Source organism: Cannabis sativa, chromosome 3 (assembly GCF_029168945.1).
Source record: "Cannabis sativa cultivar Pink pepper isolate KNU-18-1 chromosome 3, ASM2916894v1, whole genome shotgun sequence".
Taxonomy (NCBI): Eukaryota; Viridiplantae; Streptophyta; class Magnoliopsida; order Rosales; family Cannabaceae; genus Cannabis; species Cannabis sativa.
In genome coordinates this window covers 62,836,508-62,861,766 of record NC_083603.1, presented here as the reverse complement: position 1 = coordinate 62,861,766, position 25,259 = coordinate 62,836,508, and the positions used below count along the sequence as shown (strand labels likewise).

The following is a 25,259-nucleotide window of genomic DNA, read 5'->3' as shown; positions in this document are numbered from 1 at the left end:
GGTTTTGTTGGGGCTGATTTCTCTGCTGGTAGAACCCCTGTTGGTTGTGCCCATAATTATTATTTTGGGAGTAGTTCCCAATGGCTTTTGCTTGATCCATTGGCAAATTATCCACATCTGCCTGACACTCTGAAAAGTAATGGTTGCCTCCACATATCTCACAAATAACTTGGGCTTGTTTAGCTTGCCCTGCAATCAGCTTTGTCAAGGCCTCAACTTGAGCTGTCAATTTTGTGATGGCATCAACCTCTAGCACACCAGCTACTTTCTTAGTTTGACTCCTTTCAGTTGGCCACTGCTGATTATTTAGAGCCATCTCCTCCAATAGATCGTAAGCCTCATTAGCACTCTTTCTCATAAAAGCTCCACCAGCTGCTGCATCTATCAGAGTTCTAGTGTTACCAACCAACCCGTTGTAGAAATTGTGAACCAGCATCCACTTCTCTATGCCATGATGAGGGCATTTTCTGATTAGATCTTTAAACCTCTCCCAAGCCTCATGGAGAGATTCATTATCTTGCTGACAGAAGTTGTTTATTTCTCCTCGCAGCTTTGCAGACTTTGCTGGAGGGAAGAATTTAGACAGAAATTTTGTTGCTAAGTCTGTCCATGTTGCTATAGAATTTGGTGGCAAGGAGATCAACCAACTCTTTGCTCGCTCTCTCAGTGAGAATGGAAACAGTCTCAAACGGATGGCGTCATCACTAACCCCATTGACTTTGAAGGTCTGACATAACTCCATGAAGTTCGATAGATGCAGATTGGGGTCTTCAGAAGGGAGTCCACCAAACTGGACTGAAGACTGCACCATTTGTAGTATGGCAGGCTTAATCTCGAAATTGTTTGCATCCACTGCCGGTGGCCTGATACATGACTGCACTCCCGTCAGAGTAGGGAGAATGTAATCTCTCAAGCTACGGCCATTAGCTTGATCTTCCACGGCACCTCCATTATTACCGTTATTACCCCCATTGTTTCCAGCATTATTGTTCACATTGGCAGCCATGATCTCTGATGTTTCAGCAGTTGCTGAAACTCTTTCTTGCCTCTTGTTCTTTCGATTCCTCCTGCAAGTTTTCTCGATTTCAGGGTCAACTGGTAATATGACTGTTTGTCCTTGTCGGCGCATGCACTTAGGAATCCTGAAATAGATCAAGAAATTATTGCAAGAAAAAGGTTAGAAAATTCAGCAAGAGAAAATATACCAAAGTAGAAGTTAGTATAATTTTATGTAATATTAATCTTTAACAATTCCCCGGCAACGGCGCCAAAAGCTTGTTGCTATATTTTTAAACACTACGCAAGTATACGCAATCAAGTAGTAAATCTCACACAGGTGAGGTCGATCCCACAGGGAATTGGATCAAGTACTACTAAATTATACTTATAATTCTATTCGGTAAATCAAAAGCAATTATGATTTAAAAACAGTAAAATATGAAAGAAATTCAGAAAACTTAATAACACAGTTTAAAGTTGAGCAAGATGAGACAATAGGGAGGAGAATCCTGTTGTTGTTTACCCAAATCGTTAATGATTAATTACTATCCTATTCTTGAAGTGAATGACAGATTATGAAACAACCTAGCTCCTTTCAGATCTTCTAGATTCTAAATCACATGTTATCTAATTAATTCCTTAATTAAACTAACATGAAATCAGCATTAAGCAATAATCTACTCGTCACATAAGTCATGTAAATACTTTCGTTTCACATAGAACATCGATTATCTTAATTTTAGCATTCTCAATTCTCACTTTTCAGATTTTGAATTGAGATCATAGAACATGCACAAGGTGATCAATCTTAAACATGAAATTAAGAACAAATTAAGATAATTTCACAAACAAGAATTGAGGAATGGTAATTAAACATTAACGATTTGGGTAAACAACAACAGGATTCTCCTCCCTATTGTCTCATCTTGCTCAACTTTAAACTGTGTTATTAAGTTTTCTGAATTTCTTTCATATTTTACTGTTTTTAAATCATAATTGCTTTTGATTTACCGAATAGAATTATAAGTATAATTTAGTAGTACTTGATCCAATTCCCTGTGGGATCGACCTCACCTGTGTGAGATTTACTACTTGATTGCGTATACTTGCGTAGTGTTTAAAAATATAGCAACAATAGCCGGGATCAAAGACCACCTGTTCGATCACATAATCCATGATAAAAAGGCAACAATGCCAAATAGGGGTGCACAGAATACGGGCCGAGCCGACCAAACCGGCCAACCCAACCCATTTTTTGTGTTAAAGGATTATGTAAAATATGGGCCGTACTTCATTGCTTTGAAATATGATGGGCCGTTTATATATGGTTTGGTTATGGGTTTTGAAAATTTAAGTCTACACAACCCAACCCAGCGCGTTCTCTTATATTACTTCTGTGTATATATTATATATATATAATTAACTTTTATTTTATATGCTGAATTAATGAGTCAAATAGTCAATCACGAATTACTGGGCAAAAGAAAAATTATAGAAACAATTTTTGTTTATTAACAATATCATATCTACTCATCAATTATCATTGACTTTAGATATTACAATTTGAGAGACAATTTGAAAAGTACTATTTATAAAATACATTTATTTGTATTAATTTATTAAATAAATTTTATAATTATACATATTGTACTGATATAATTAACCCTAAAGTATAAGACTATATATGAGTATAAAATTATACAGTAGTGATATTGTGATACTAACATCACAACAGCTTTATCAACACTCAAAAATCCAAACCACAAAATCAATCTATAACAGTGTATTAGTATTCTACTACTACAAAGTTTTGTGAGAATTAATCACTACCACAACTGTTTTATTATTTCTTAGCACTATTTACATATTTCATATTTTTTTATTAAATATTTACATATTCTTTTATGTACAGGTTGATGATCTATTTTCTCTGAAGTTAATGCTAGTTAGAGTTTTGACACCGACGTTCGACAATACGACAGTGATGGTATGTAATATATGTATGCTTTATATATATTGATACTTAGAATTTAATGTATATATAAATATAAATAAATATATTTGTGTGTATGTATCTTTTTATGTTTGTTGTACCTCGATAATCGATAAATGTGTATACTTATATTTTTATATGCACAAATATGTTTATATATACTTTTATAATACTGTATATGAATACTATTATTTATATATAACTATTATTTGCTTTATGTATATATATATATATATTATATTTTACTAAATTAAATGGTTTTATTGTGGAAAATTAATATATATCTATAAACCTTTATAAAAAGGAGAATAGTTCTTTGGGCTTTTCATAGGCTATTTACAAAAATAACCCTTCTTAATTATTTATTTAGCTATAACTTAAACAACACCTGTTAAATATTCAATGACAAGTGTGGTAAGGTGTTACATACGTGGGCTTTTCATAACCCATATTAATTATTTATTTACTTATAATTTATAATGAGATAACGCCTGTCACACCTGTCAACTATTCAATGACAGGTGTGGTAAGTTAAGTTGCATGTGTGTTTTTTTTTTTTTTTTTTTTTGAATTGAAAGAACTCAGTTGAAGATCCTTTTGATATCAGGTTTGTTTAGCTCTATATATATATATATATCTTCCCTATCTTTGCATCTCCTTTGTGAGCTTCTGCTTTCTGGTTCTGTGAAGTTGGTTGATTTGGTCTGTAAGGAGGTAAGAGACCATTTTATTTTTCTCTAGATTTTGTGAAGTTGTTTATCTAATTTTGCGTAAAGTTACTACGTTAGTATTTTGATGATTACCTTATTTATTTAGGGGTTTTGGTCATGTTATCTCTTGTTTTATTCTTTTTTCATAACCTCTTTCATTTAAGAAAACATCAAGAAGAAAAGGGTCTTGCTCTTTTAGAAAAAGTTGTTCGAGTTGTTTTTCTAGCTACAATTTGACATGTGTACCATTTGATGTAGGAAGCTAGGTTGGCCTTCAAAATATCTGTATAATAGTGTGATTCATCTATCAAGAAATTTTTGTATTTGCAACAATCCAAGTCGGTACTGGACTATGGGAAATGATGAAGAGGGAAAGTCTGCTAAATCTGAGAAAAATTATCCGCCTGCAAACCCCGGTAAGCTGAGGGCAGAAATGTCCTTTTTCTGACTTAGAATTAGCATCAGTGTTGTTTGCTTCATTATAATGTATGTTTCTTTTATTCTAGGTGCATGATTTGAATTTTTTTTTTCTTTTTCTGCTATCCCCTTCCCATATGGAGAGTTTCCTCTTTGTTTTTTCAGACAAAAATCAAAACTCAAACTTGGACTTTTCCGAAAAATCGAAATAATAAACTAGCCAATTTCAAACTCCATAATCAATTTCAACCCTTTAGTTCTCTTCAATGGGTTTTCAGCCAAGCTTTGTTATGGTCATAGTTGCTCTGTTTTTCATATTCATTGTTATAAAGGTTTATAGATTTAATCTCATTGCAACTGAAATCTTTATTAATGAATATAAACAAATAAAACTATATATAAATATATAGGCGAACAATTTTGTGCCCAGAAGTGTGAATCACGGATTGGAATCCGTTGTACGGCAGGTAGGTCTCACGTTAGAATAGTTTTTTTTTTAATTATTTAATTTAGTTGGCAACCAGTTATTCTAGGTTTGTTAACCGGTTGTACAGCTGTTTTTTTAATTAAAAAATAAAAAGGTACAATTAAATTACTGTTTACGTTAGTTAATGTAGGAAAAAGTACAACAGCTTTATTGTTCGTGCCAGTTAATTGTACAAATATACTGTAGGCAGTGGGTCCATGTTGTTAGAGTGGGATTATTTTGGTATTTTACATCAAGTATGTAATTTTGGAATTGTAGTTGGGTACAAAATATCACGTACCGAGTACATTAATTGTTTATGCATGTTGTTTAGTAAAATTAGTGTACAAAATATCACGTACCGAGTACAAAATATCACGTACAGAGTACATTCATTTTTGTTTCGTAGTACATTGTTAAGAATAATTTGTTATAAATTATGAAATTATGTGTTGGTATATATTGAGTTTTACGTTGGTGTATTATTTTTATTTTTATTATTGTGTATAAAAAAAATTAATTACTATGGAAATTTTGACCTTATAAGGTTGAATTTTTTTGGGCTAAAATAATTTATTTGTTCATTAATTATAATTTTGAGATTTGTTGAGATAATTACCTTAAACACGGCAAACATAACATGAAGTATATAAATCTAGAGTTTTTGAAGCAATAATTAAAGTCATAAACCTTAAAACATCAACAATTAAAAATAGCTAGTTATATGAATGACCATAGTATGATTCTTGTGTGGAGGAAGGCGGTTTCGGGAAATACGCGTTGGAGTGTTCTGTTGACGGTTTGGGCACCGTCGATAATCATGGCCTGATGAGCGACAAATGCGACAATGTCTTGAGTTTCTTGGCATCTGCTCCCCGTTCGGTCCTTCCCTTTGATTTTCCGTACCCTTTATTCTCACAACTTTGGGGTCTTTAATAATGTTGGGGTTGTTACGATATCTTCCAGGTTGTGGCGTCTCTCCTTCTTGATTGGAACTCATCTCAAATTCTTCCTTGAACATTAGAGTTAGCCGTTCAATCTCTTCCTTTGCACGTGTGTACGAATCCTCTGTTTTAACTGCATAGAAAGTGAAGTTATAAGTTAGTGAATTGAGAGATCCAAACCTAGCCATCTCATAAATGTGTTGTTGTTCTTGTGCCGGGGGGTTAAAATGTAGGTGGAGATTTGTCTTCGCGGATTTGCTCCATCGCTTCATCAGAAGAGTATTAGGTATTCTTCTCTTGTTTAATCTTTTCATTGTAGCCCATAAATGTCTACAAGGGTACCCCTAACTTTCATATAGCATGCAGCGATAGTGTAGTGCTCGTTGGCCTTCACAGTAATGAACTCGGTATTGGACTTCCGGATGCTGAAACTTTCCAATGGGGTATATCTGCCACTCTCCTTCTTGCTCCTGACTTATGACAAAATAATTATTCTCTACATCAAGTTGCTCAGCAACCTTGTGGTACATAGTTCTTATGTAGAATTCAACACATTGGTTGTAGTACGTGGTCAAGCATGCAGGATTAGGTGGGTGAGGTCGAGTGCATCTGCTTTTGAAGTCATTTGCAGTCTCGTTGTGTCTGAGCTTTGAGACTGTCATATCTATGGTTGTTACAAATTCACGCAAGCAATAATTCTTCTCTAAAAAATTTTTTAGGGTGGAGTTGATCGATTCGCAACGTTGTGTGGTTCTCATTCCTGCAACGAATGAACCCCTTAAATAAGTTTCTGCCCACTGTTTTCTTGTGTAGAATGTTGTTTGGCACCATTCATTATCTGTTAGTTGTTGGGTTTCGATGACGTCTAACCATCTTGGTTCAAAATCCTCCTCCTCGTAGTAGTTGTACATTAGATCTTTAAATCTTTTCAAGAAGATCGGATCTTTAACCTTTTTGGAAGCATTTGTATTGAGATGCCAAGCACATAGACGGTGTGTAACATTTGGCATGTGTTCCATCATGGGCTGTTTCATGGCCACATCTTGGTCAGTAACTACAACATTTGGCTTCTTATCTCCATGACATTCGAGAAATTTTTGAAGTAGCCAACCATAGGATTGAAGCTTCTCGTGGAGGAGGAGAGCGAACCCAAAGATGCATGTGTTGAAATGGTGGTTTACGCCAATGAGAACAGTGAGAGGCTTAGTGTACTCATTTGTCATGTAGGTGGTATCAAACCCTAGTACATCCCCAAAAGCCACATAGTCGACACGTGAGTTTCCATCTGCCCGAAATAAGTTAGCCAATCGATTCTCCTCGTCCACCTGATATACAACGAAGAAATTTGGATCCCTCTCTGAGAGACAATCAAGAAATCCCAATGCTCCTTCTGAGTCCGTCTCTATCTTTTCTTCTCGCTTGGCACCAGCAACCCTGTTGTAGACATCTCGAAGTTGACATGGAATTCTTTCGTAACCTCCACTTTGCAAAGCAACATGAGACATTATGTTGGCAGTTTTAATTCCAACGGAGTTCATCGACCTAACTTGGGCAAGCAATCCATCGGACACTACTCGGTATGATCTCAAAAATTGTACCTCACTTGATGAAGCGAGGTCGTGATTGTGTATTGTGCTGAACTCTTTGCATTTCCAAGTGTTAGATGGTTGTGTGAGTAAAATAAGTAATGCTGCCTGACATCTGGTTCTAGTGACATCATGAGGTCTTTTTCTTCTTTGTCTTTCCGTTATTGTGATTCTTTTGTAACCCTCGGAACAAAAAACCCACCTGCGCATTAGAATGACTCCTTGAGAACATCGTACATCATCTTTTCTTGGGCCGAAACCCATCCGTTTCGCGTAAATTTCGTAGAATGCTTCCCATTTTCCCAGTTTGTCGAGACTCTTGCCTAGGACGTCACATATTTGAATCTCATTCACTGGTTTTGTGATGTTTAGCTCTGCTGTTATGCTTTCCCATTCGTAGGTCTGTTCCTCATTCATGTCTTTGCTTGAGACTCGACCTCCATATTGTGTCTGTTTCAATTAACAATTTAAATGATAAAGTTAATAGATAAGGAATGGTTGTCGAGAAAGATCCAAAAAAAGCACTTACTGATAAGTAACCCATTGTTCCTTCGACGTTAATGTACTGGAGTAGAGTGTTCGATTGTTATTGATATCCAAGAATTTGAGATGAAGAGTAAGGGAAAGATAGTGGTGAGTCGAGTGAAATTAGATTTTATGAGATTGAATGCCTCAGATTGTAGAGTAATATGGGTTGGTGATCACATTTAAGTCTGTTGGGCTGATATTAATGGGCCTTTGCAAAATTGGAAACTCTATTCCACTGTCTCCGTACTTTAGAACAGTGAAATAGTACAATTACATTTACTTTTGAATAAATTAATTGGAAAATAAGGTTATTGTATGAGTTTAGGGTTTAGAAATTTTGTTGAGTTGTATGGGTTGGTGGTAACATTTAAAATTGTTGGGCTTATATGAATGGACCTTTACCAACCTTGTTTAATGAATTAAACCATTTCGTACGTCAGGAAAAAAGTAATAGTACATTTTTTTATTTGTGGAAAATAAAGATTGAAAAGTAAGGATCTTTTTTTTTTTGGTTAAAGTAATGACATTTTTAGTAGAATGGGTAGTTGGTCCCATTTATATATGTTGGGCATTTATATATGTTGGGCTCATATTAATGGGCCCTTCACCTACATCTTCTTATGAATTAAACCATCGTCGTACGTTAGAACATTACCGTAGTACATTAGGTTTTTGGGAAAAACGGGATTGATGAATAATGTTGACATTTGACCACACTCCGTACGTCTACACGTGTATTTAATTGCGTAATTCAGAGATATAACCACCCCTCTTTTGACACATCAGATGTTCCCAATAGAGTACAGCTAACTAAAAAACGTACTATAACTTATCCTTCACGCCTTATATAACACACTTGAGACGTTTTCCAATCCAGCATCAAGTTTATAGAGAAATTAACTTGTAATTTAGTTATTAGCATTACAATATATCAAGTATGAGTTCAGGTCCACACTGGATTATTTTCAATGGACCAAATGAAGGTATCTATAGTAGGTACGAAGATGTTGTAAGCAAAAACACTACTTCTGATGCGTCCATAAAAATAATTCGTTATGAATCTTTCACAGAAGCTTTTTCTACTTTATGTCTACATGGAGAGACGGGACAATGCTTCACTGGGCAGCAAGTTAGAGAACTTTGCTGTGTTAATGAGTTTCCCTGCATGTGGGATTCTGATGGTGATAATGATGAAGAGGCTATCCTTAATTCTGTTTGCTCATTGTTTGATGAGGGTGAATGCTCTGGTGCAAATAAATCACCCGAACAGGACAATGTGAATGATTCGACTAACAAAGGTGAGGACCGAAATGGAGATGATATAGAAGTTGGGGACAAAGGAGGAGTGGATCCTTCTCCCAAAAACAGTAAATGATGCACTGTGTTAGTGTCCAAGTTATGTTATTTTATATTTTCAAGCTATAATGTATTATGAGTAGTTGTTATGAAATTTGTACTTTGGTTTATTTTGGAGTATTAATGTCACTTTCCTCATTAATTAATTGTGGAATTAAAAGTGAAGTGAATAATTGTGACATCACAACTGCAAACAAAAAGAAAATATACTTCAAATAATATATTAGAGTTACATACAACTATATATATAATGGAGGTAAGTGCTTCAATCTCATTAAATGGTCTAACAAAAAGTCGATTCAACGGCCATATGAGATGAGTTGTAAAATAAGTACACTATATATATATAAAATACCACGATTGAAATGGAACGGATGTTCAATCAAGTTCTATAACTTGAGGGAACTTCCGTTGAGACGGAGGGCTATTGTCTCTGAACGGGGACTTTGGTCGTGAAGGACTTTTTCTTGGAGTTGTGTTTGGTGATTCTTGTTTTGGATGAAGTGGGTAGTGGGGTATGGAGACCTCGGTGTAGTCGAGAATGTCATCCATGATACCCTCCAATTTTTCTCTTGAAGTGTTGGCTTCTTGCATGGCATGGACTAAATCGTAGAGGTGTTCTGCCAGTTTGTATGACTCCTGCTTGGCCTCCGTGGCTCTTAAATGTGCCTTCCTTATAAGTTTTTCGTGTTTGTGGAGAACAGTCTCGAGCCTTGCACAGTTAGGACATCCTGAAATGGAGGCTGAATGGAGTCTTGGACTCCGTGACGATGTACCTATGGGTCTTGTGGAAGAAAAAGGATGCGGTGGGGATTTTTGAGGGCTTGTTTCAAAAGAGTTGAGGTTTTGGTAAGGGTCCATTTGATTTAGGTAATAGTAAAACGGGGTTTGAAAAAAATGCTTTGTTTGGATAACCTAACCTTTACTTATATAGTGGTTTGGTGGGTTGATGTACACGTGATTGGGTTCATGTAATAATAATGGATTTTTGTTTCCCAATTTAACCATTTAATAGTTAATAAATTTTCACAATGGTAATATCCACTTACTACAATCTGAAAAATCCCAATTTCCCATTTACTAGTTAACCAATTTTAATACAAGGAGGTGGTCAATCAAATCCCACAAACAAAATCTAAGCAATATCGGAAAAGTACTATGTGATGTGACATTTTTATATTAAAAACAAATAAACCTACGGTTTTATGATTTAAATAATAATTTCAAGATTTAAAGTAAAAATAAAATACTTTAAAGTATTAGTACACATGGAAGACATAATGAATGAAGTCAATTGATTTATTACGGCCGTATAAAAATGTCACATCACCATCTTCAAATAATAAGTACATGGTTGAAATTGTGAAATTAAAAATGTGATATGACATCCACTCATTTCAGTAGTAAATAATTTAATAAAATTTGACATAATAATCCTTATTGGTACTACTATCATAGTTAATTAACTTTGTTTTGTTAATTTCGTTGGGTAATACTATCATAGGGACTACTATCGTATTAATTCTTACCTAATTGATTTGTCCAATTTTTAATAAGAAAAAGGTCATATTAGTATATTAGAACCCAAAAAATATTAAATCTCCTTAAGTAATATAGGTAGGTTTCGTGTTTTGATATAGTATCCTAATTAACTCAAATCAGGGAATCCCATGAGATCTGCATGTCATAATGTACTGAGTTTGATTTCACGTTACACTGTGAAATCGCTGACGTACGTTATTTAAAGTATAGGAGATACCCCATTTAATGTCAGTAAGTACACAGTGGGACGTACACTATAAATTAAATAGTGATAAGACATCCTCTGGTTTTTTTAGTGAGTATTTAGAATTTAAAATTACAGCAAATAGTCCATACTTGGTTAAGAAGATTACATTATTTGGACAATTTTTAAATAATTCCAACCAACTTAAGAACGGGGACTATTAAGAATGGGTAGTAGTCCAAAATTAGTACAACTCCTAAATAGGAAATGGTTTAAACTGTATTAAAATAAAGTATTGTACGAATAAATATGTCCGAAATTATAGTTTACATTTGAAAAGAAATCTCATTATCTCATTATATTCAAATATTGAGTAAATAAAATTGCACCATACTGTATTTACAATGTGAAGTACTCTGTACATATATTGATGTACGTTATTTTCAAACTTGAACTTATTGAGATATGGGAGATCCAGCTTCTGACGTACATTGAAATACATTCCAAACATATTTTCATTTAATTTATTTCTCTGCCTGTAGGAGGTTCAATATTCAAAGTACTATTCGAAATGAAATTTGATTTTAGGGTTGGAAAGACATACGTAGAAATACGTTATTAGAATAAAGAAATATTTTATATTTGCTAATTAATTTGTAGGAACCACATTACAATTTTTCACATCTTCATTAGAATAAAGTATTCAACATTACAATTTTCCAATAATAAAAGTTAACAACCAACTACCATTACAAAATTGCAACTAGGCATAATTAAGTGGAACTCAAATGTTATAAATCCGTCTTGCGTCCCGATTTTGTTGGAGGGTTTGGCGCACCCGTGTTCGGTCCCTCAAATCTAACAACGCTCATCCCACGATGGCGTTGTGGACAGCGACAAGGGGAGCTTCGGTTGGATGACAGATTTGGCTGTTTTGGAAGTAGTTCCATCCACCCAACTCCACCCATTCGAAGTCCTTGTCCACATTTCCTGCATTCACATATAGTACATACATAAAAATATTTAGAAAGAAATACTAATGATATAGGGTAGAAATAAATCGATGTAAGGAGTAGAGTTATTACTCAAAATTGTTATGAGATGATTTATTGAATTGTTAAAATTCCGTTAATGTACCTACAACACATGGTTGTAGTACATACCAATCCTTTTTTTTACACATCTTCATTGCAGTGCAACAACAATACATATTTTAATATCTTATATTTTTTACGCTATACATATATCTATAAATTTTGTAGGGAAGAAAAAAATGACTTAACTTGTGAACGAGGGAGGATAACCTTTATATAGTACTTGTTGATTTGATGTGTAGAGTTTTCGATATGGTAAAATTAATATTAAATATTTAAATTTAAAACCTGATTTGACTAGACTATACAACCTATCAATGAAGATGATTTTGTCAATGCATTGAAAAAAGGTATTTGGATAAACCCAACGAAATGGGCGGATTATTCAAATTTGAAATGAAAAATTAAAAAATTAAACATGTTCATTTCCATCATATTACTAATTATTTGATATTTATATGTAATTATTTTAATAATAGTTTACCATCAATCCGTATAAGGTCACATCAGTAGGGTGTACGATCTACTTTCAAAACCCTAGCTCATACCATATCAAATATTAAAACCACAGTAGAACACGCAAAAATATCCCAATAAGATTTTTAAATTGAAAATATTTTTTCATTTGTTCTCATCAAACCCAAATATGCTCCACAGGTCACGCATTATTGAAATTTGAAAGTGACGTACTGTGTACAGACTTTGACGTACATATTTTAAAAACTTTAAACATATTGAAATACACTGAGAATGTGAGGACTTACGTAGAAATACGTTATTAGAATAAAGAAATCATTTATATTTGGTAATTAATTTGTAGGAATCACTTTCGCTATAAAGATAGAAGTTATTTTTGTGAGTAATGAAGGGTACAAAGTTAGGTGATATGACATACACTTATTTTATTAGGGAATTATTTTATAAAATCTTACATTGCAATTGTTGTTGATAACTTATTGGAAATAGTGAAACTCAATGGCACATATTTGGTCAACATAGTTCCATTTCAAATAAAATTTAAGTTTATAGTTAGAAAGACATACCCAATAGAACACAATTTGTACATAACGTAGTTCTATCCGAAATTATATTTAATTAGGATGCTTTATTTTACACTGTAAATATAGATTGTAGTGAGATAAATTTGTGAATATACTATAATATCGGTATTCTTATTACATGATGCTTTATTTGACCTAAGACTTTAAAAACGTTGACGTTTTCCTCCCCGCGTCTCAATTTTGTTCGAGAGTCTGGCGCACCGGCGGTTGTGTCAAATATGATAACACTCATCCCACGGTGGCCTTGTGGACTGCGGGAGGTTGAGGTTCAGTTGGATGGCATATTTGGCGGTGTTGGAAGTAGTTCCGTCCAGCCTAATCCACCCATCTGAAGCCTTCGTCAACATTTCCTGAATATACACGTAGTACATACATAAATTTTTAAGAAACAATTTGTAATAATATACTATTGAAATAAATAGACATAAAGAGTTGAGTTATTACCCAAATTTGTTATGAGATGATTGATTGAATTGCTGAAATTCCCTTGATGCACCTACAACACACGGTTGTAGTGCATACCAATCCTTCTGTTTACACATCTTCACTTTGGTGCAACAACGATACATAATTTATTTTCTTATATATTATCCCTATACATACGTCTACAGAAAAGGAGTGACTTCTCTAGCAAAGAAAACAATACTAAATTGAGGTGTGAAGGAGTAAGGAGAGGTAGAGGGGTATATATAGTACTTGTGGATGTGATTGTGTTGTGTAGTCTTGTCAAAAATTAAAAAATAATAATTGATACAAACTGGTACGGCTAAAGATGGGGTGATATAATCCCAATATAAATCTGATTTTTTCAATGCATTAAAAAACGTAAGTTCAACAAACCCAACCAACTATTAAATTTTTCTTGGAAGACGTAATTTGAACCAACCAAATGATCGGTTTTGTTATGGTTTGGTTGATTGTGGTTAGAAAAATTATGTATTTAAATAAGTGAAATGTTGTTCCCATCCCTAAACAACAACAATGGCCACATAAACTTGTCACATGTAGCAAAAAATATCCTGATATTATGTCCAAATAAACATGTGTGGCCAAATGAATAAGAAATTAAATTATGATGTTTACAAATAATGAAAACTCAATATTATTATTAAATAGGATTTTAATATTCCATTAAAATATTATTCATTGGAATAAATATTACAATAATTTTTTTAAGATTACATTAACGTATTAATCGTTGGAATAAAGATTATAATAATATTTTGAATACTATACAAATATAGATATTTAATAAAAAAAAAAAAACAGTTTAATGTTATGAATACAGTAGTAGTTTGAGACAGAAAGTGACTACGGTAATAAAGTCAGGAGAATAGTGACTCCAGTATACTATTGATGAACTGAGTACATACTGAACCCATAAACACCACCACTGATAGTGTGAATACTACCAACGGTTGAGTGCCACTCAGTAGAACCCTAGCTTGACTGGGTTCAGTGAGTTCGTTCGGAGGATAGGGACTCCGGTACACCACAGCTAACCTGAGTACATACTATGTGCCACGGGACCCATAAACACCGCCAGTGATAGTGTGAGTACTACCAACAGTTGAGTGCAGCTCAGTAGAACCGTAGCTCGAATGGGTTCAGTGAGTTCGTTAGGAGGATAGGGACTCCAGTACACCACAACAAACCTGAGTACATACTATGTGTCACGAGACCCATAAACACAGCCAGTGATAGTGTAAGTACTACCAACGGTTGAGTGCCACTCAGTAGAACCCTAGCTCGACTGGGTTCAGTGAGTTTGTTCGGAGGATAGGGACTCTGGTACACCACTGCTAACCTGAGTACATACTATGTGTCACAGGACCCATAAACACCGCCAGTGATAGTGTGAGTACTACCAACGGTTGAGTGCCACTCAGTAGAACCCTAGCTCAAATGGGTTCAATGAGTTCGTTAGGAGGATAGGGACTTCGGTACACCACAGCTAACTTGAGTACATACTATGTGTCACGGGACCCATAAACACTGGCAGTGAAAGTGTGAGTACTACCAACGGTTGAGTGCCACTCAGTAGAACCCTAGCTCTACTGGGTTCAGTGAGTTCGTTCGGAGGATAGGGACTCCGGTACACCACAGCTAACCTGAGTACATACTATGTGTCACGCAACCCATAAACACCGCCAGTGATAGTGTGAGTACTACCAACGGTTTAGTGCCACTTAGTAGAACCGTAGGTCGAATGGGTTCAGTGTGTTCGTTAGGAGGATAGGGACTCCGGTAGACCACAGCTAACGTAAGTACATACTATGTGTCACGGGACCCATAAACACCTCCAGTGATAGTGTGAGTACAACCAACGGTTGAGTGCCACTCAGTAGAACCCTAGCTCGACTGGGTTCAGTGAGTTCGTTCTGAGGATAGGGACTCCGGTACACCACAACTAACCTGAGTACATACTATGTGTCACGGGACCCATAAACACCGCCAGTGATAGTGTGAGTACTACCAACGGTTGAGTGCCCCTCAGTAGAACCCTAGCTCGAATGGGTTCAGTGAGTTCGTTAGGAGGATTGGGACTCTGGTACACCACAGCTAACCTGAGTACATACTATGTGTCACGGGACCCATAAACACTGCCAGTGATAGTGTGAGTACTACCAACGGTTGAGTGCCACTCAGTAGAACCCTAGCTCTACTGGGTTCAATGAGTTCGTTCGGAGGATAGGGACTCCGGTACACCACAGCTAACCTGAGTATATACTATGTGTCACGGGACCCATAAACACCGCCAGCGATAGTGTGAGTACTACCAACGGTTGAGTGCCACTCAGTAGAACCGTAACTCGAATGGGTTCAGTGAGTTCGTTAGGAGGATAGGGACAGAGATAGTAATTTTCGGCATGAAGATTGAGACAGAGATAGTAACAGGATGTTCACTGTAGCAGTTCCACATAAATGATGATATGGACCCAGTGTATCCCAGTGTAAAATGGGACGTACTTTGTTCAATCGTTGTACTTTGTCAATTCACACAGCACTAAATTATTATTTTAAAATAAAGGACTGCTTGTGACATGACATGATACACTTCCCAACGAGACAGTCAGCCATGCCCTATTATGTTGTACGAATTAGGCTTTGAAATTGGGATTTTTTTTGGCACCAAGATTTATCAACTTAAAGGTGTAAGTGAAAAAGTTTTTTTTTTAAAAAAATTATTTTCCCCCTACTAACTCATTTCGAACAGCCATATATAAACAAGTCCCCCCTTTCCTTTTGAGTAACACACATTATCTCCACCATAGTTAGAACAAATAAAAAAAATTGCATACCTCACAAATTATAGTACATCGAACATGGTGGCTGGTGGTGGAGAAGACTCATGCGGGTTCGAGGGGGGTGGTTCACCTTGGAGAAATTCACTTCAGGGACACCCCCATTGCTACTGTGGTGATCTAGCTTATGTTTGGACTTATAGTAGTAGAGTAAATCCTAGTCGTCGATTCTTCGGATGTCTACACTATGTAAGAGTTTTGTCTTTTTAGATTCAAAAGTACTTGTCATTTATGTTTGCATTACTTAGGTAGCCATGATAAACTAATATGGTTTTTTTCAACTCAGGAGAACGATGAAAGTCGAGGATGTGATTACTTTTGTTGGATCGATAAATCACATGTTAAAAAAAGTACAGATGCTACACCTGGATTGAGAAACCAAATCAAGATTTTGGAGGAAGATAAGAAACGCAATGAGAATGTTAATTAAAAAATTAATGTTTATCATTTTTATTTTCCTTTTCATCATTGTCCTACTTATATTGCGTTAAAGATATGGGTTGTCGCAAAATGAGTATGTTTTGTATATCTTATGTTTCCAAAAATAATGTTCAACTTAATTGTGTAGAACTTAATAGATACGTGTGGATGATGATGAAAATTACATTTGGTTAAAAGAACCCACTTCGTTGTCAAAATTGTATGTTTTCTAATTTGTGTAGAAATTTTCGTAAATGGGTTCAATGTGAAGTTGCAAAATTATATGTTATGCACATTTTTCATATTTGTTATGTGAAGTAGCGCGATGAGAATATTCTATATTCCATATGTTTTCTCATTAATATGTTATGAAAAAGGAAATTTACGGTATTTGCTAAGGGGGCTATTGTCTATTTACATTTGGTTAAAGTAATGGGACTTGATATGTTTTCAGCCTTGTGTACAAATAATTGTGAAGTATGGTTTCAATCTGAAATTTAATATGTTGTCAAAACTCAGTTTAAACTTCAATGAGTACAAAGATTTGGTAACTAACATGATTTTCTTCAAATAATTAAGAAGTCACCTTTGTCGTGATTTCTAATGGTATAGTACATATGTTGTCAAAACTCAGTTTAAACTTCAATGAGTACAAAGATTTGGTAACTAACATGATTTTCTTCAAATAATTAAGAAGTCACCTTTGTCGTGATTTCTAATGGTATAGTACAAATCATAAAGCTTTGGGGTTAAATAATTTCAGTGAAGTACAATCATGTACAAATTATATCATTACGGTAACTTAAAATTACTTTGCATCAAATTAGAATCGATGGAAAAAAGAAATGGGAAATGATTTGTTTTAAACAGTAATGACAAAATATTTATCAAGTATGGGTATAATGTCAAACTTAATATGGTGTGAGTCTAAAGATTTGCTAAGTGTGGTGCAATCTCAAAGTTAATATATTCTGAAAACTAAAATAAACACAAGTCTATCTACATAATAACAAGTTCCAAACGTGAACTAATAAAAACAGATGTATAAATCCAAATGTTCCCAAATCCAAACTAAACAACACACTAATAACACAACCTAATAATAACACAAGTTTTTTACGGACTATTCACCATATGAAGTCTTAGCCTTGCTAGACCGAATCCTAAGGGAGGCTCTTGAGAGGGGAAACATGTTTGCGTCGTGAGACTTCGCCGTACTGAACCGAGGATCGCGTGCAGACTTTGACGGACTGTGCAAAGGGGCCGAGGATGATGCAAATGAGCTGCCTTGTGCAGCCTTAGATCTTCAACCACTTTGGTACGAATTTCATTTTGTTCATCAGTTATGATCCTCGCAGCGATTTCCAAACGTGCCTCAATCGGGTGAAACTGTGGGACAATACATAAACAAAAACAAAAACTTAGAAAATGTAATTAACTTTAATCAACTTGACAGTAGAACACCGAATTAAATTTGAATTAGACAACGTTAATCTCAATCAAACTTGGGTAGTACATTGTGAACTAACTAAACAGTGGTATACCTGATCAACTACTACTTCCTCATTAGCCACAGCCTCCATGTACTTCATCACGTATACACCACAATCTCGGTCATTGTCTTGTTAAGGAAGCCCGCGATCTGTACTGTCAATTCCGAAATCCACAAAAGTCACATTCTTTGACTTATTCTCATCAAACAAAAGGTCCAACGTCGATAGCTGCAAACATATACAATTAGTTAGATTCAATGAAGAATGAGTTCACATCGAACAATGACACTTTGCAACTTTACCATTTCTTTCGTAGCGTCAACACGATACTTCTCATCCATTGTAGTGTGTAGCGAGTCCAGAAATAAGACAACCTTGGACTTCATATTAAGTTCGGCACCAAACCAATGTGGTGCACCTTCTAGCGTCAACAACGGCACAAACATCTACAATTGAATAGAGGAACAATAAAGTCATAAATAAATTCAAATTACAGACCCTATAGATATTCGACACTACAATGACCAATATGCATCGCTAACATAACTCAGTTTTCAAAATTACAATTGAGAACGGCCATGTGTATATGATGAAGTACATTGACGCATTTTTTGAAGTTGTCTTCGTAAAATAGTGTTGACCATTCTCGTTCTTTCGCAATCCTCTTCACATTAAACGAACCGAGAGTTTTTTGCTGCAAAAGCATTATTCATCTTGTCAAGTAACAGAAATTACAACAAAACTCAAGAAGTACAAAATTTAAGATAAGTTGTACAGCAAAGCAATTACCGAGATGCGAGTGGGCATGTACCAAACACGAGGTTGGTCAGGTAATCGGCTATCACGTTGGTACTTGTTCATTAGTATAGAAAAACAGTCAATGATCTGCAACAAAATGAAATATGATTTAGAATGTACAATAAATGATACATATTTAGTAACTACTTTCACACTTACGGATCCCTCAACTTCTGATAAGGGTCGCAACGATGCCATGCACCTCCTATCCACTTCAAACTTTCGAAATTTTGCAAGCACATATCTGATTCAATTGTAATCAATGTAACTGTTATTAAAAATTTCTATAAGTATATGATAATGAGAAATAGAAAAATAACATTTACTTACCCCGGATCTAATGTGTTGATAAAAACAAACTTGTAAAACCCATATTGGTTACGGGAGATCTCTTCCTTCGTCTTGAACGGCCCGACAACAGTTCTGACCGACTCAATAAATTGCTCGTAAACCTTATCGTTAAATTCATCCTCAATTAAATGCACATTCTCCGACTGTGTCTTCTTTGATTTGACGAAGGCTTTGCCTTTATTCCAGAAAGACGCCACTTCGGCTATATCAAAGTCATCATCCTCAAAGGTCTTATGTGCATAACCTTCATCTTCAACAGATTTTGTAGCAGATAGTTAAGGCATAGTTACTGATTCCACCACATTTTCCTCGGATTGACCAACAACATTAGTCTTCGAACGGACATGGGACTTCAACGGGGACTCCTCCACGGCCTGGCTGCACTCCGCCTTCTTCCCCACTTCCCCAGCAGCATCCTCCTCCAAATCTCGGTCAATACAACCTACACCTTCTCCTTTGTCCATAAATTTCAAAGAAAATGATCTCAACTGAGACTTTAACTCATTGGAGAAGTACTCCTTCAACTCTTTGATAGAGCTGACAAAGTGGTCACTGCTCTTTATCCTTCCGAGTCGGAGTAGTAGTTGGACAGTATTATGGGATTCAAAGTGAGCGTTATCTGTTAAACATAATAAAGTAAACAAATTTAATTTTTCAATCCCAAAATAAGTAATATCAACTAAAATCACACTACCACATTATAACAAAAATTCGATGTACCTTGTCGCTGTTAGGACCCCATTGTCTTTCAAAAATTTGTAAGCGGACTTACATTGTTCACTACCCCAAAAATCAACGGGGAGCACTGTTCGGTCAACATATCCAAAGTTCCACTCCACGTGAGTCAAGTACACCAACTGTGACAAACAAACAATGTATCAGTAATACATTTAACTAATAAATCAGGATATTATATTATAAAGTTAATAAAGACATTCGCATAAATGAAAGATAACAAAATCAATGTACCTGGAGGAATAAGGTGCAGCCAGACACATTCTTCGTATGCTTATTTCACAATTTGAAAATTGAGTTCATCTGATACCTGAACCCGGCAATTGCCCAGTTCTTGTGGCGAATGTCCCTGGTAACCCTAAGAGAGTTCAAGTACCCCGAAGTGATATCGCAGCCTGTTTTTGGCGCTAGGACTGTCCCTATCACCACCAAAGAAAATTTAATGAGAAATAGGCTGTCTGCCTCAACGCACTCCAATAAAGATTTCTCCAAACCTGTTAACGACACGGTGTAGTCGACAACGTTCAATATCTCCTCCAGATATCGAGTGTCACTATCACCCTCGGTGACTACAGGATCCCCTCCGTCCTCCACCCCCATAACATCTCCGAACATCGCGGCAGATAAGTGAATTTTCCTTCCATACAAATCCAGTATGCTACTGGTTGGGTCAACATGTTTGATTAACCAACTCACTAGTCGGGTGTCAATGTATGGTGCATCCTCTTTGATGAATGATCCAAATCCAGCATTTTGGATCACATCTTTCTGCTTCAGGTTCAGGTTCTTACAAATCCTGATTAAACGGTTGAAGGAGCATCGACCGTACACAGATGCTTCTTCACTTTCAGCAGCAACCTCTTCCTCATCCACCTCCACTTTCTTCCCCTTACCATCAGATGCCTTTGGTTTCCTCCCCCATGTTTGCACTGCCTCCTTAGCGGGAGTAGGGTTAGGGTCATAGTTTCTCCACTCAGACTTCTCCTCGTCGGTGAAACCTTTATATTGCACTTTCAATTTGTCAGTAACCTGAAATATGAGGCAAACTTACATACTCTCCAGAGTACATGTAAAGCATGTTAAAGTATGTCAAACAATTACGATGAATTACGGACAATTGACTTAAAAAAATTGAGTAACAGTCGACATCAAACCTCTTTCTCAGTTAATCCCTTCTCAACTGCTCAAAGGGCTTTGTAGTTCGCATTGCTACATATGGACATAATTTCAATCAAATATATAATAAAATAAATGTTAAACATCATTCACACAAGTAAACAACTATCCATAATTCAAAACTTACAAGAAATTTCTCCAAGCAACCGCATTATCATTCGGCTCGGGGGAAACATCCTTCTTTACGGGTTCATTTGCCCCTTTCCTTTTGCGTTTTCCAGCCATGTACGATGAACCTAACCAAATTAAAGATAAACAAATTTAAATGATAAGGACTACATATTTCAGCAAATACACTATATAAAAGAAATAATTGACCAAAACACAATGAAAATCGTTCATTGTAATCACCTAAAATATCATCAAATCAACTTAACCATTCGGCATTGAAAAAATTCAGATTTCAAACACACATTCATCCTTCTTGCATGTTACACATTCAAGTACATTAAAATGATGTGAAACTCTTTTCAACTAAATGATTTCCAATACTTAAAAATTATACGAAACAAAAAGCATTCCCAGAATTCAGACTTCAAACACACCATGCACATCAGATAAAAACATATGATGTTTGACACACAAAAAACTTTGCTTCCAAGCAATTGATGAACTACTCCAAACAATCTAAACCTTGCACAACCAAAACAATGAACAAAACAAAACTTAACCAATAACTTCCATACACAATAATGAACAGAACCATATTTGGCAGAACCATATTTATCAAATAGGTCTAAACGGGCTTATAAAAAAAATTCTCAAACAAGAATTAAATGTGGTAAAATCCAAGTTTTTTAACACACAAAATGGACTGAATTGAAAAACAATTACTAAATCCATGAAATTGTAAGACTTAATTGGCCACAAATTAAACCTTTTTGGCTAACACTTAAATCATCAAGATCAGAGCCAAGAGGGGTCAATGACATGTACTATGAATATAATCACGGGTTTCCCTATCTTTGTAGGACCAAAGCCAAAAAAAAAAAACAAACTCAACAATGCTTAATCAATCTCGGTACCTTGTACCTCTTAGTTCATAATGAACAGAGTAAAAAATAAGTTGGAAAACATTTAATATCAGAATTAACAAAACAATGCTTAACTACTAACTGTCATAACCAATTTCAATAAATTCTCCGATAATTGATTTACACAAAAAATAAAAAATGTCATAGTTTTTATCAATAGTGTATTTCATTAACTCATGAATCTTATGTCTAAACCATCTAATTTTTTAAAACAAATTTATAACAATAGCAAAATCCAAACTAAAACTTGTAATTAAAGTACAACAATCACTCACTACCCAACAGATAACAAAAAACATCACATTTAAAGTAACATTCTGAAACAAAAAATTTAAGACCATAGTTTCTTTACCTAACTCAATACATGACAGTCATCACCATTCCATTGTTTTCCTTTCTTTCAAAAATTTTTTTGGGTCAATATAGGGCAGCAAAGGGTAAAACATTTGGGTAAAAAAAAATAAACACCAAAATGACCGAACACGTGAATCCAAAATAATTTCACAATAAAATTACCAAATTACCAAACAAAATTGATTTTCGAAAAACAATTATTTTTCAGCACAATTATTTTAAAGCAACACTGTACATACCAATGTTTACATCGCTTTTATTTCTTTCATTACATTCTTTTGTTAAAATTGTTTCACTGTATTAGGATTGTTAATCCTTCTATTCATGATTCAAGAATCATAGCAGTGATAATGGTGAAAACAGAGAATGAAATGCAATCTTCACTAACTGAATATATTGAGTATTATTGCATATATTCAGAGTACAAGAGAAGAGTCCTTTATATATTGAGTACACACCATAACCAAAAAGAATGAAATGCAATCTTCACTAACTGAAAAATAACAACCGCTAACAGTGATTAACTAACTCTAACAGACTCTGAACAAAGACCCCTAATACACAGGGTATAAATTAATCCAAAACACTTTCACAATAAAAAAAACAAACAAAAAAGGTACACACATGTACCTTGTATTTCAGCAATCTGAGAATCAAATCTTGTTCACGAAGCGGATTTAAAGCATGTACAAAGGATTAAAACTACTTAATAAACCAAAAATGGAACACAAAAACAAAATTAAATGCACATACACGATTGAAGAACAACACTTATCTTTACAAAAGTTTAAATCTTTCTTTAACAATGTTAGACAATTTTTCACATACCCAAACTAAAGAACGAACAAACATGCTAAAAAAGAATAAAATTGGTACATTTGGAGAAACTTACTTGTACACCGAGGTCGGAGACAGAGCCGGAGAACCAAAAAATGAAGTACAGTAACTCCGAACGTACTGCCCTAATACAAAATGTGAAAAAGGAGAAGGAAATGTGAAGAAGTGTGAACAAATATGAAGAAAGAACTATGCCCTAATACAACCCACGAACCCACTATTTAGTGTATTTTAAAAATTTGTAACTGTCACCCGTACATCAAACGTCAATCATTGCCAGTTTTTTAAAAATTAATTAATTAAAATTAAAAAAAACCAACCAGTTACTATTTTTCTCCCCCTAACTACCCTTACTTTAACCCCAGCCATTAAATCATGCCCCAATTCAATCCAACGGCTACAGTACAATAAAGGATTGTATTCCCTATTTTGGCATAACAGGACAAAATCCACTCCCTAAATATATATTACTAGATAATATATACTATAGTTCTTCTAACTACATAATTTTCGTTTTTGTAGTTGCTAGATGAATGCTAAAGTGATGGAGACTGTGCTCTTGGATTGTATTGTTTTTCTTGCATGGAAGGATTTTCAGGATCCAGATTTGTGAGATTAAAAATTACAAACCAATTGAAGCTCCTGGTAATTAATTATTAAAATCTTTTGTACCTATATCATGCAATGATAAATGTGATATCATATGGCCACATAAAAAGTGTAACACGGTGAAATGAGAGCAATTGATATATAAACTTTATATTTGATTAATCATCTGTATATATTGTATTGTACAGGACAGAATGTGACTGTAGGTATCCTTGTAAAAACGCGGCCTTCCATGTTAATGAATATTGAATATATTATATATATGTATGGAGGATGCTTTTGCTAGATAGACACACATAAGTATATACAATAAGGGAAAGAGGAAAGAAAAACTATTGATACGGAGGCCTCAAATAGTATTGCTACCATTCTTTCTCTAGAAAAAAACCACTTTGTTCTAATCTATACAAATGTACCACTTTACTTTAATCTATACAATGTACATTTTGTGCAATGAAATTAATTTCTTAAGTTGCTTCTCTTTTTAAATTATATTTTTACTAACACTTATGTCTTGCAGATGCAGAATAGATGTTGAACTTACTGATTCATCAGCCTGGCCAACAACTGTATTTTGAGAAATTTTAGAAACACTATTCTCATGTAATGTAACAACACTGATGAATACCAAAATTAATGTTTTTTTACTCAATTCACAAATATCTTTTTACTTAAGATAAAATAATCTACTTAGTATTTTAAATATTCTCTTACTAATAAATTGAATTGCTATTTTATTGACAAGTGACAGCATTCCTAAAGAACTTCCTGAACTCCATGACAACAAATAGATAACAGCTTACATCAAACCAATAAAACAAGATTTAAGTGAATGATTGAAATTCAACATCACTTCATTCCTTAATACAACTCCAGTCTCAATTGAAGTATTAATCTCTAATGCTTCAACTTCCTATCCTAATCCAACTCCACTTTTGACTCTTCTTGAAAAAAAACACCTAAAATTACAGCTGACAATGAAAAGAAGAAATATGAAGCTAATGACGAAGATGAAAAGAACCACAAGGCTTCTAATGAAAGATTAGATGCAGTAGAAAGCTTGGTTGTGCTTCTCTTCTAAATTGGCTTGCTCTTTTATTGCTCTTTTTAAAGTTATTTTCAAAGTTCTATGATGGAATACATATATAAATAGGCCACTTGTTGGAATACTATATTATAAGCTTCCACTTTTGGAAGCTCTATTACTATTAGATGGAATGAATACATAAATAAATAGGCCATAACTTGGTAACACTTTTTAAGATCC

General features: G+C 34.7%; 1 protein-coding gene and 1 non-coding gene across 4 annotated transcripts; both read left to right on the top strand.

Annotated features, from left to right (window-relative positions):
• Window positions 1-446: 446 nt before the first annotated feature.
• Window positions 447-553, top strand: LOC133036423 (small nucleolar RNA R71). The gene has a single exon (XR_009687081.1). It is a non-coding gene; the product is annotated as a small nucleolar RNA R71 (small nucleolar RNA).
• Window positions 554-3,582: 3,029 nt separating this feature from the next.
• On the top strand, window positions 3,583-24,580 carry LOC115711386 (uncharacterized). Of its 3 annotated transcripts, none has more exons than XM_030639718.2 (3): window positions 3,583-3,706; window positions 3,965-4,118; window positions 8,714-9,186. In XM_030639718.2, the coding sequence occupies exons 2-3, from the start codon at window positions 4,055-4,057 to the stop codon at window positions 9,016-9,018; spliced, it is 369 nt and encodes a 122-aa protein (XP_030495578.2). In that variant the 5' UTR covers window positions 3,583-3,706; window positions 3,965-4,054; the 3' UTR covers window positions 9,019-9,186. The 3 variants fall into 3 exon arrangements, 2 of the variants coding, with proteins under 2 accessions (XP_030495578.2, XP_060968178.1); XM_061112195.1 differs by having other exon boundaries at window positions 3,585-3,706; window positions 3,961-4,118; XR_009686954.1 differs by lacking the exon at window positions 8,714-9,186 and adding an exon at window positions 23,906-24,580 and having other exon boundaries at window positions 3,587-3,706; window positions 3,961-4,118.
• Window positions 24,581-25,259: the final 679 nt, after the last annotated feature.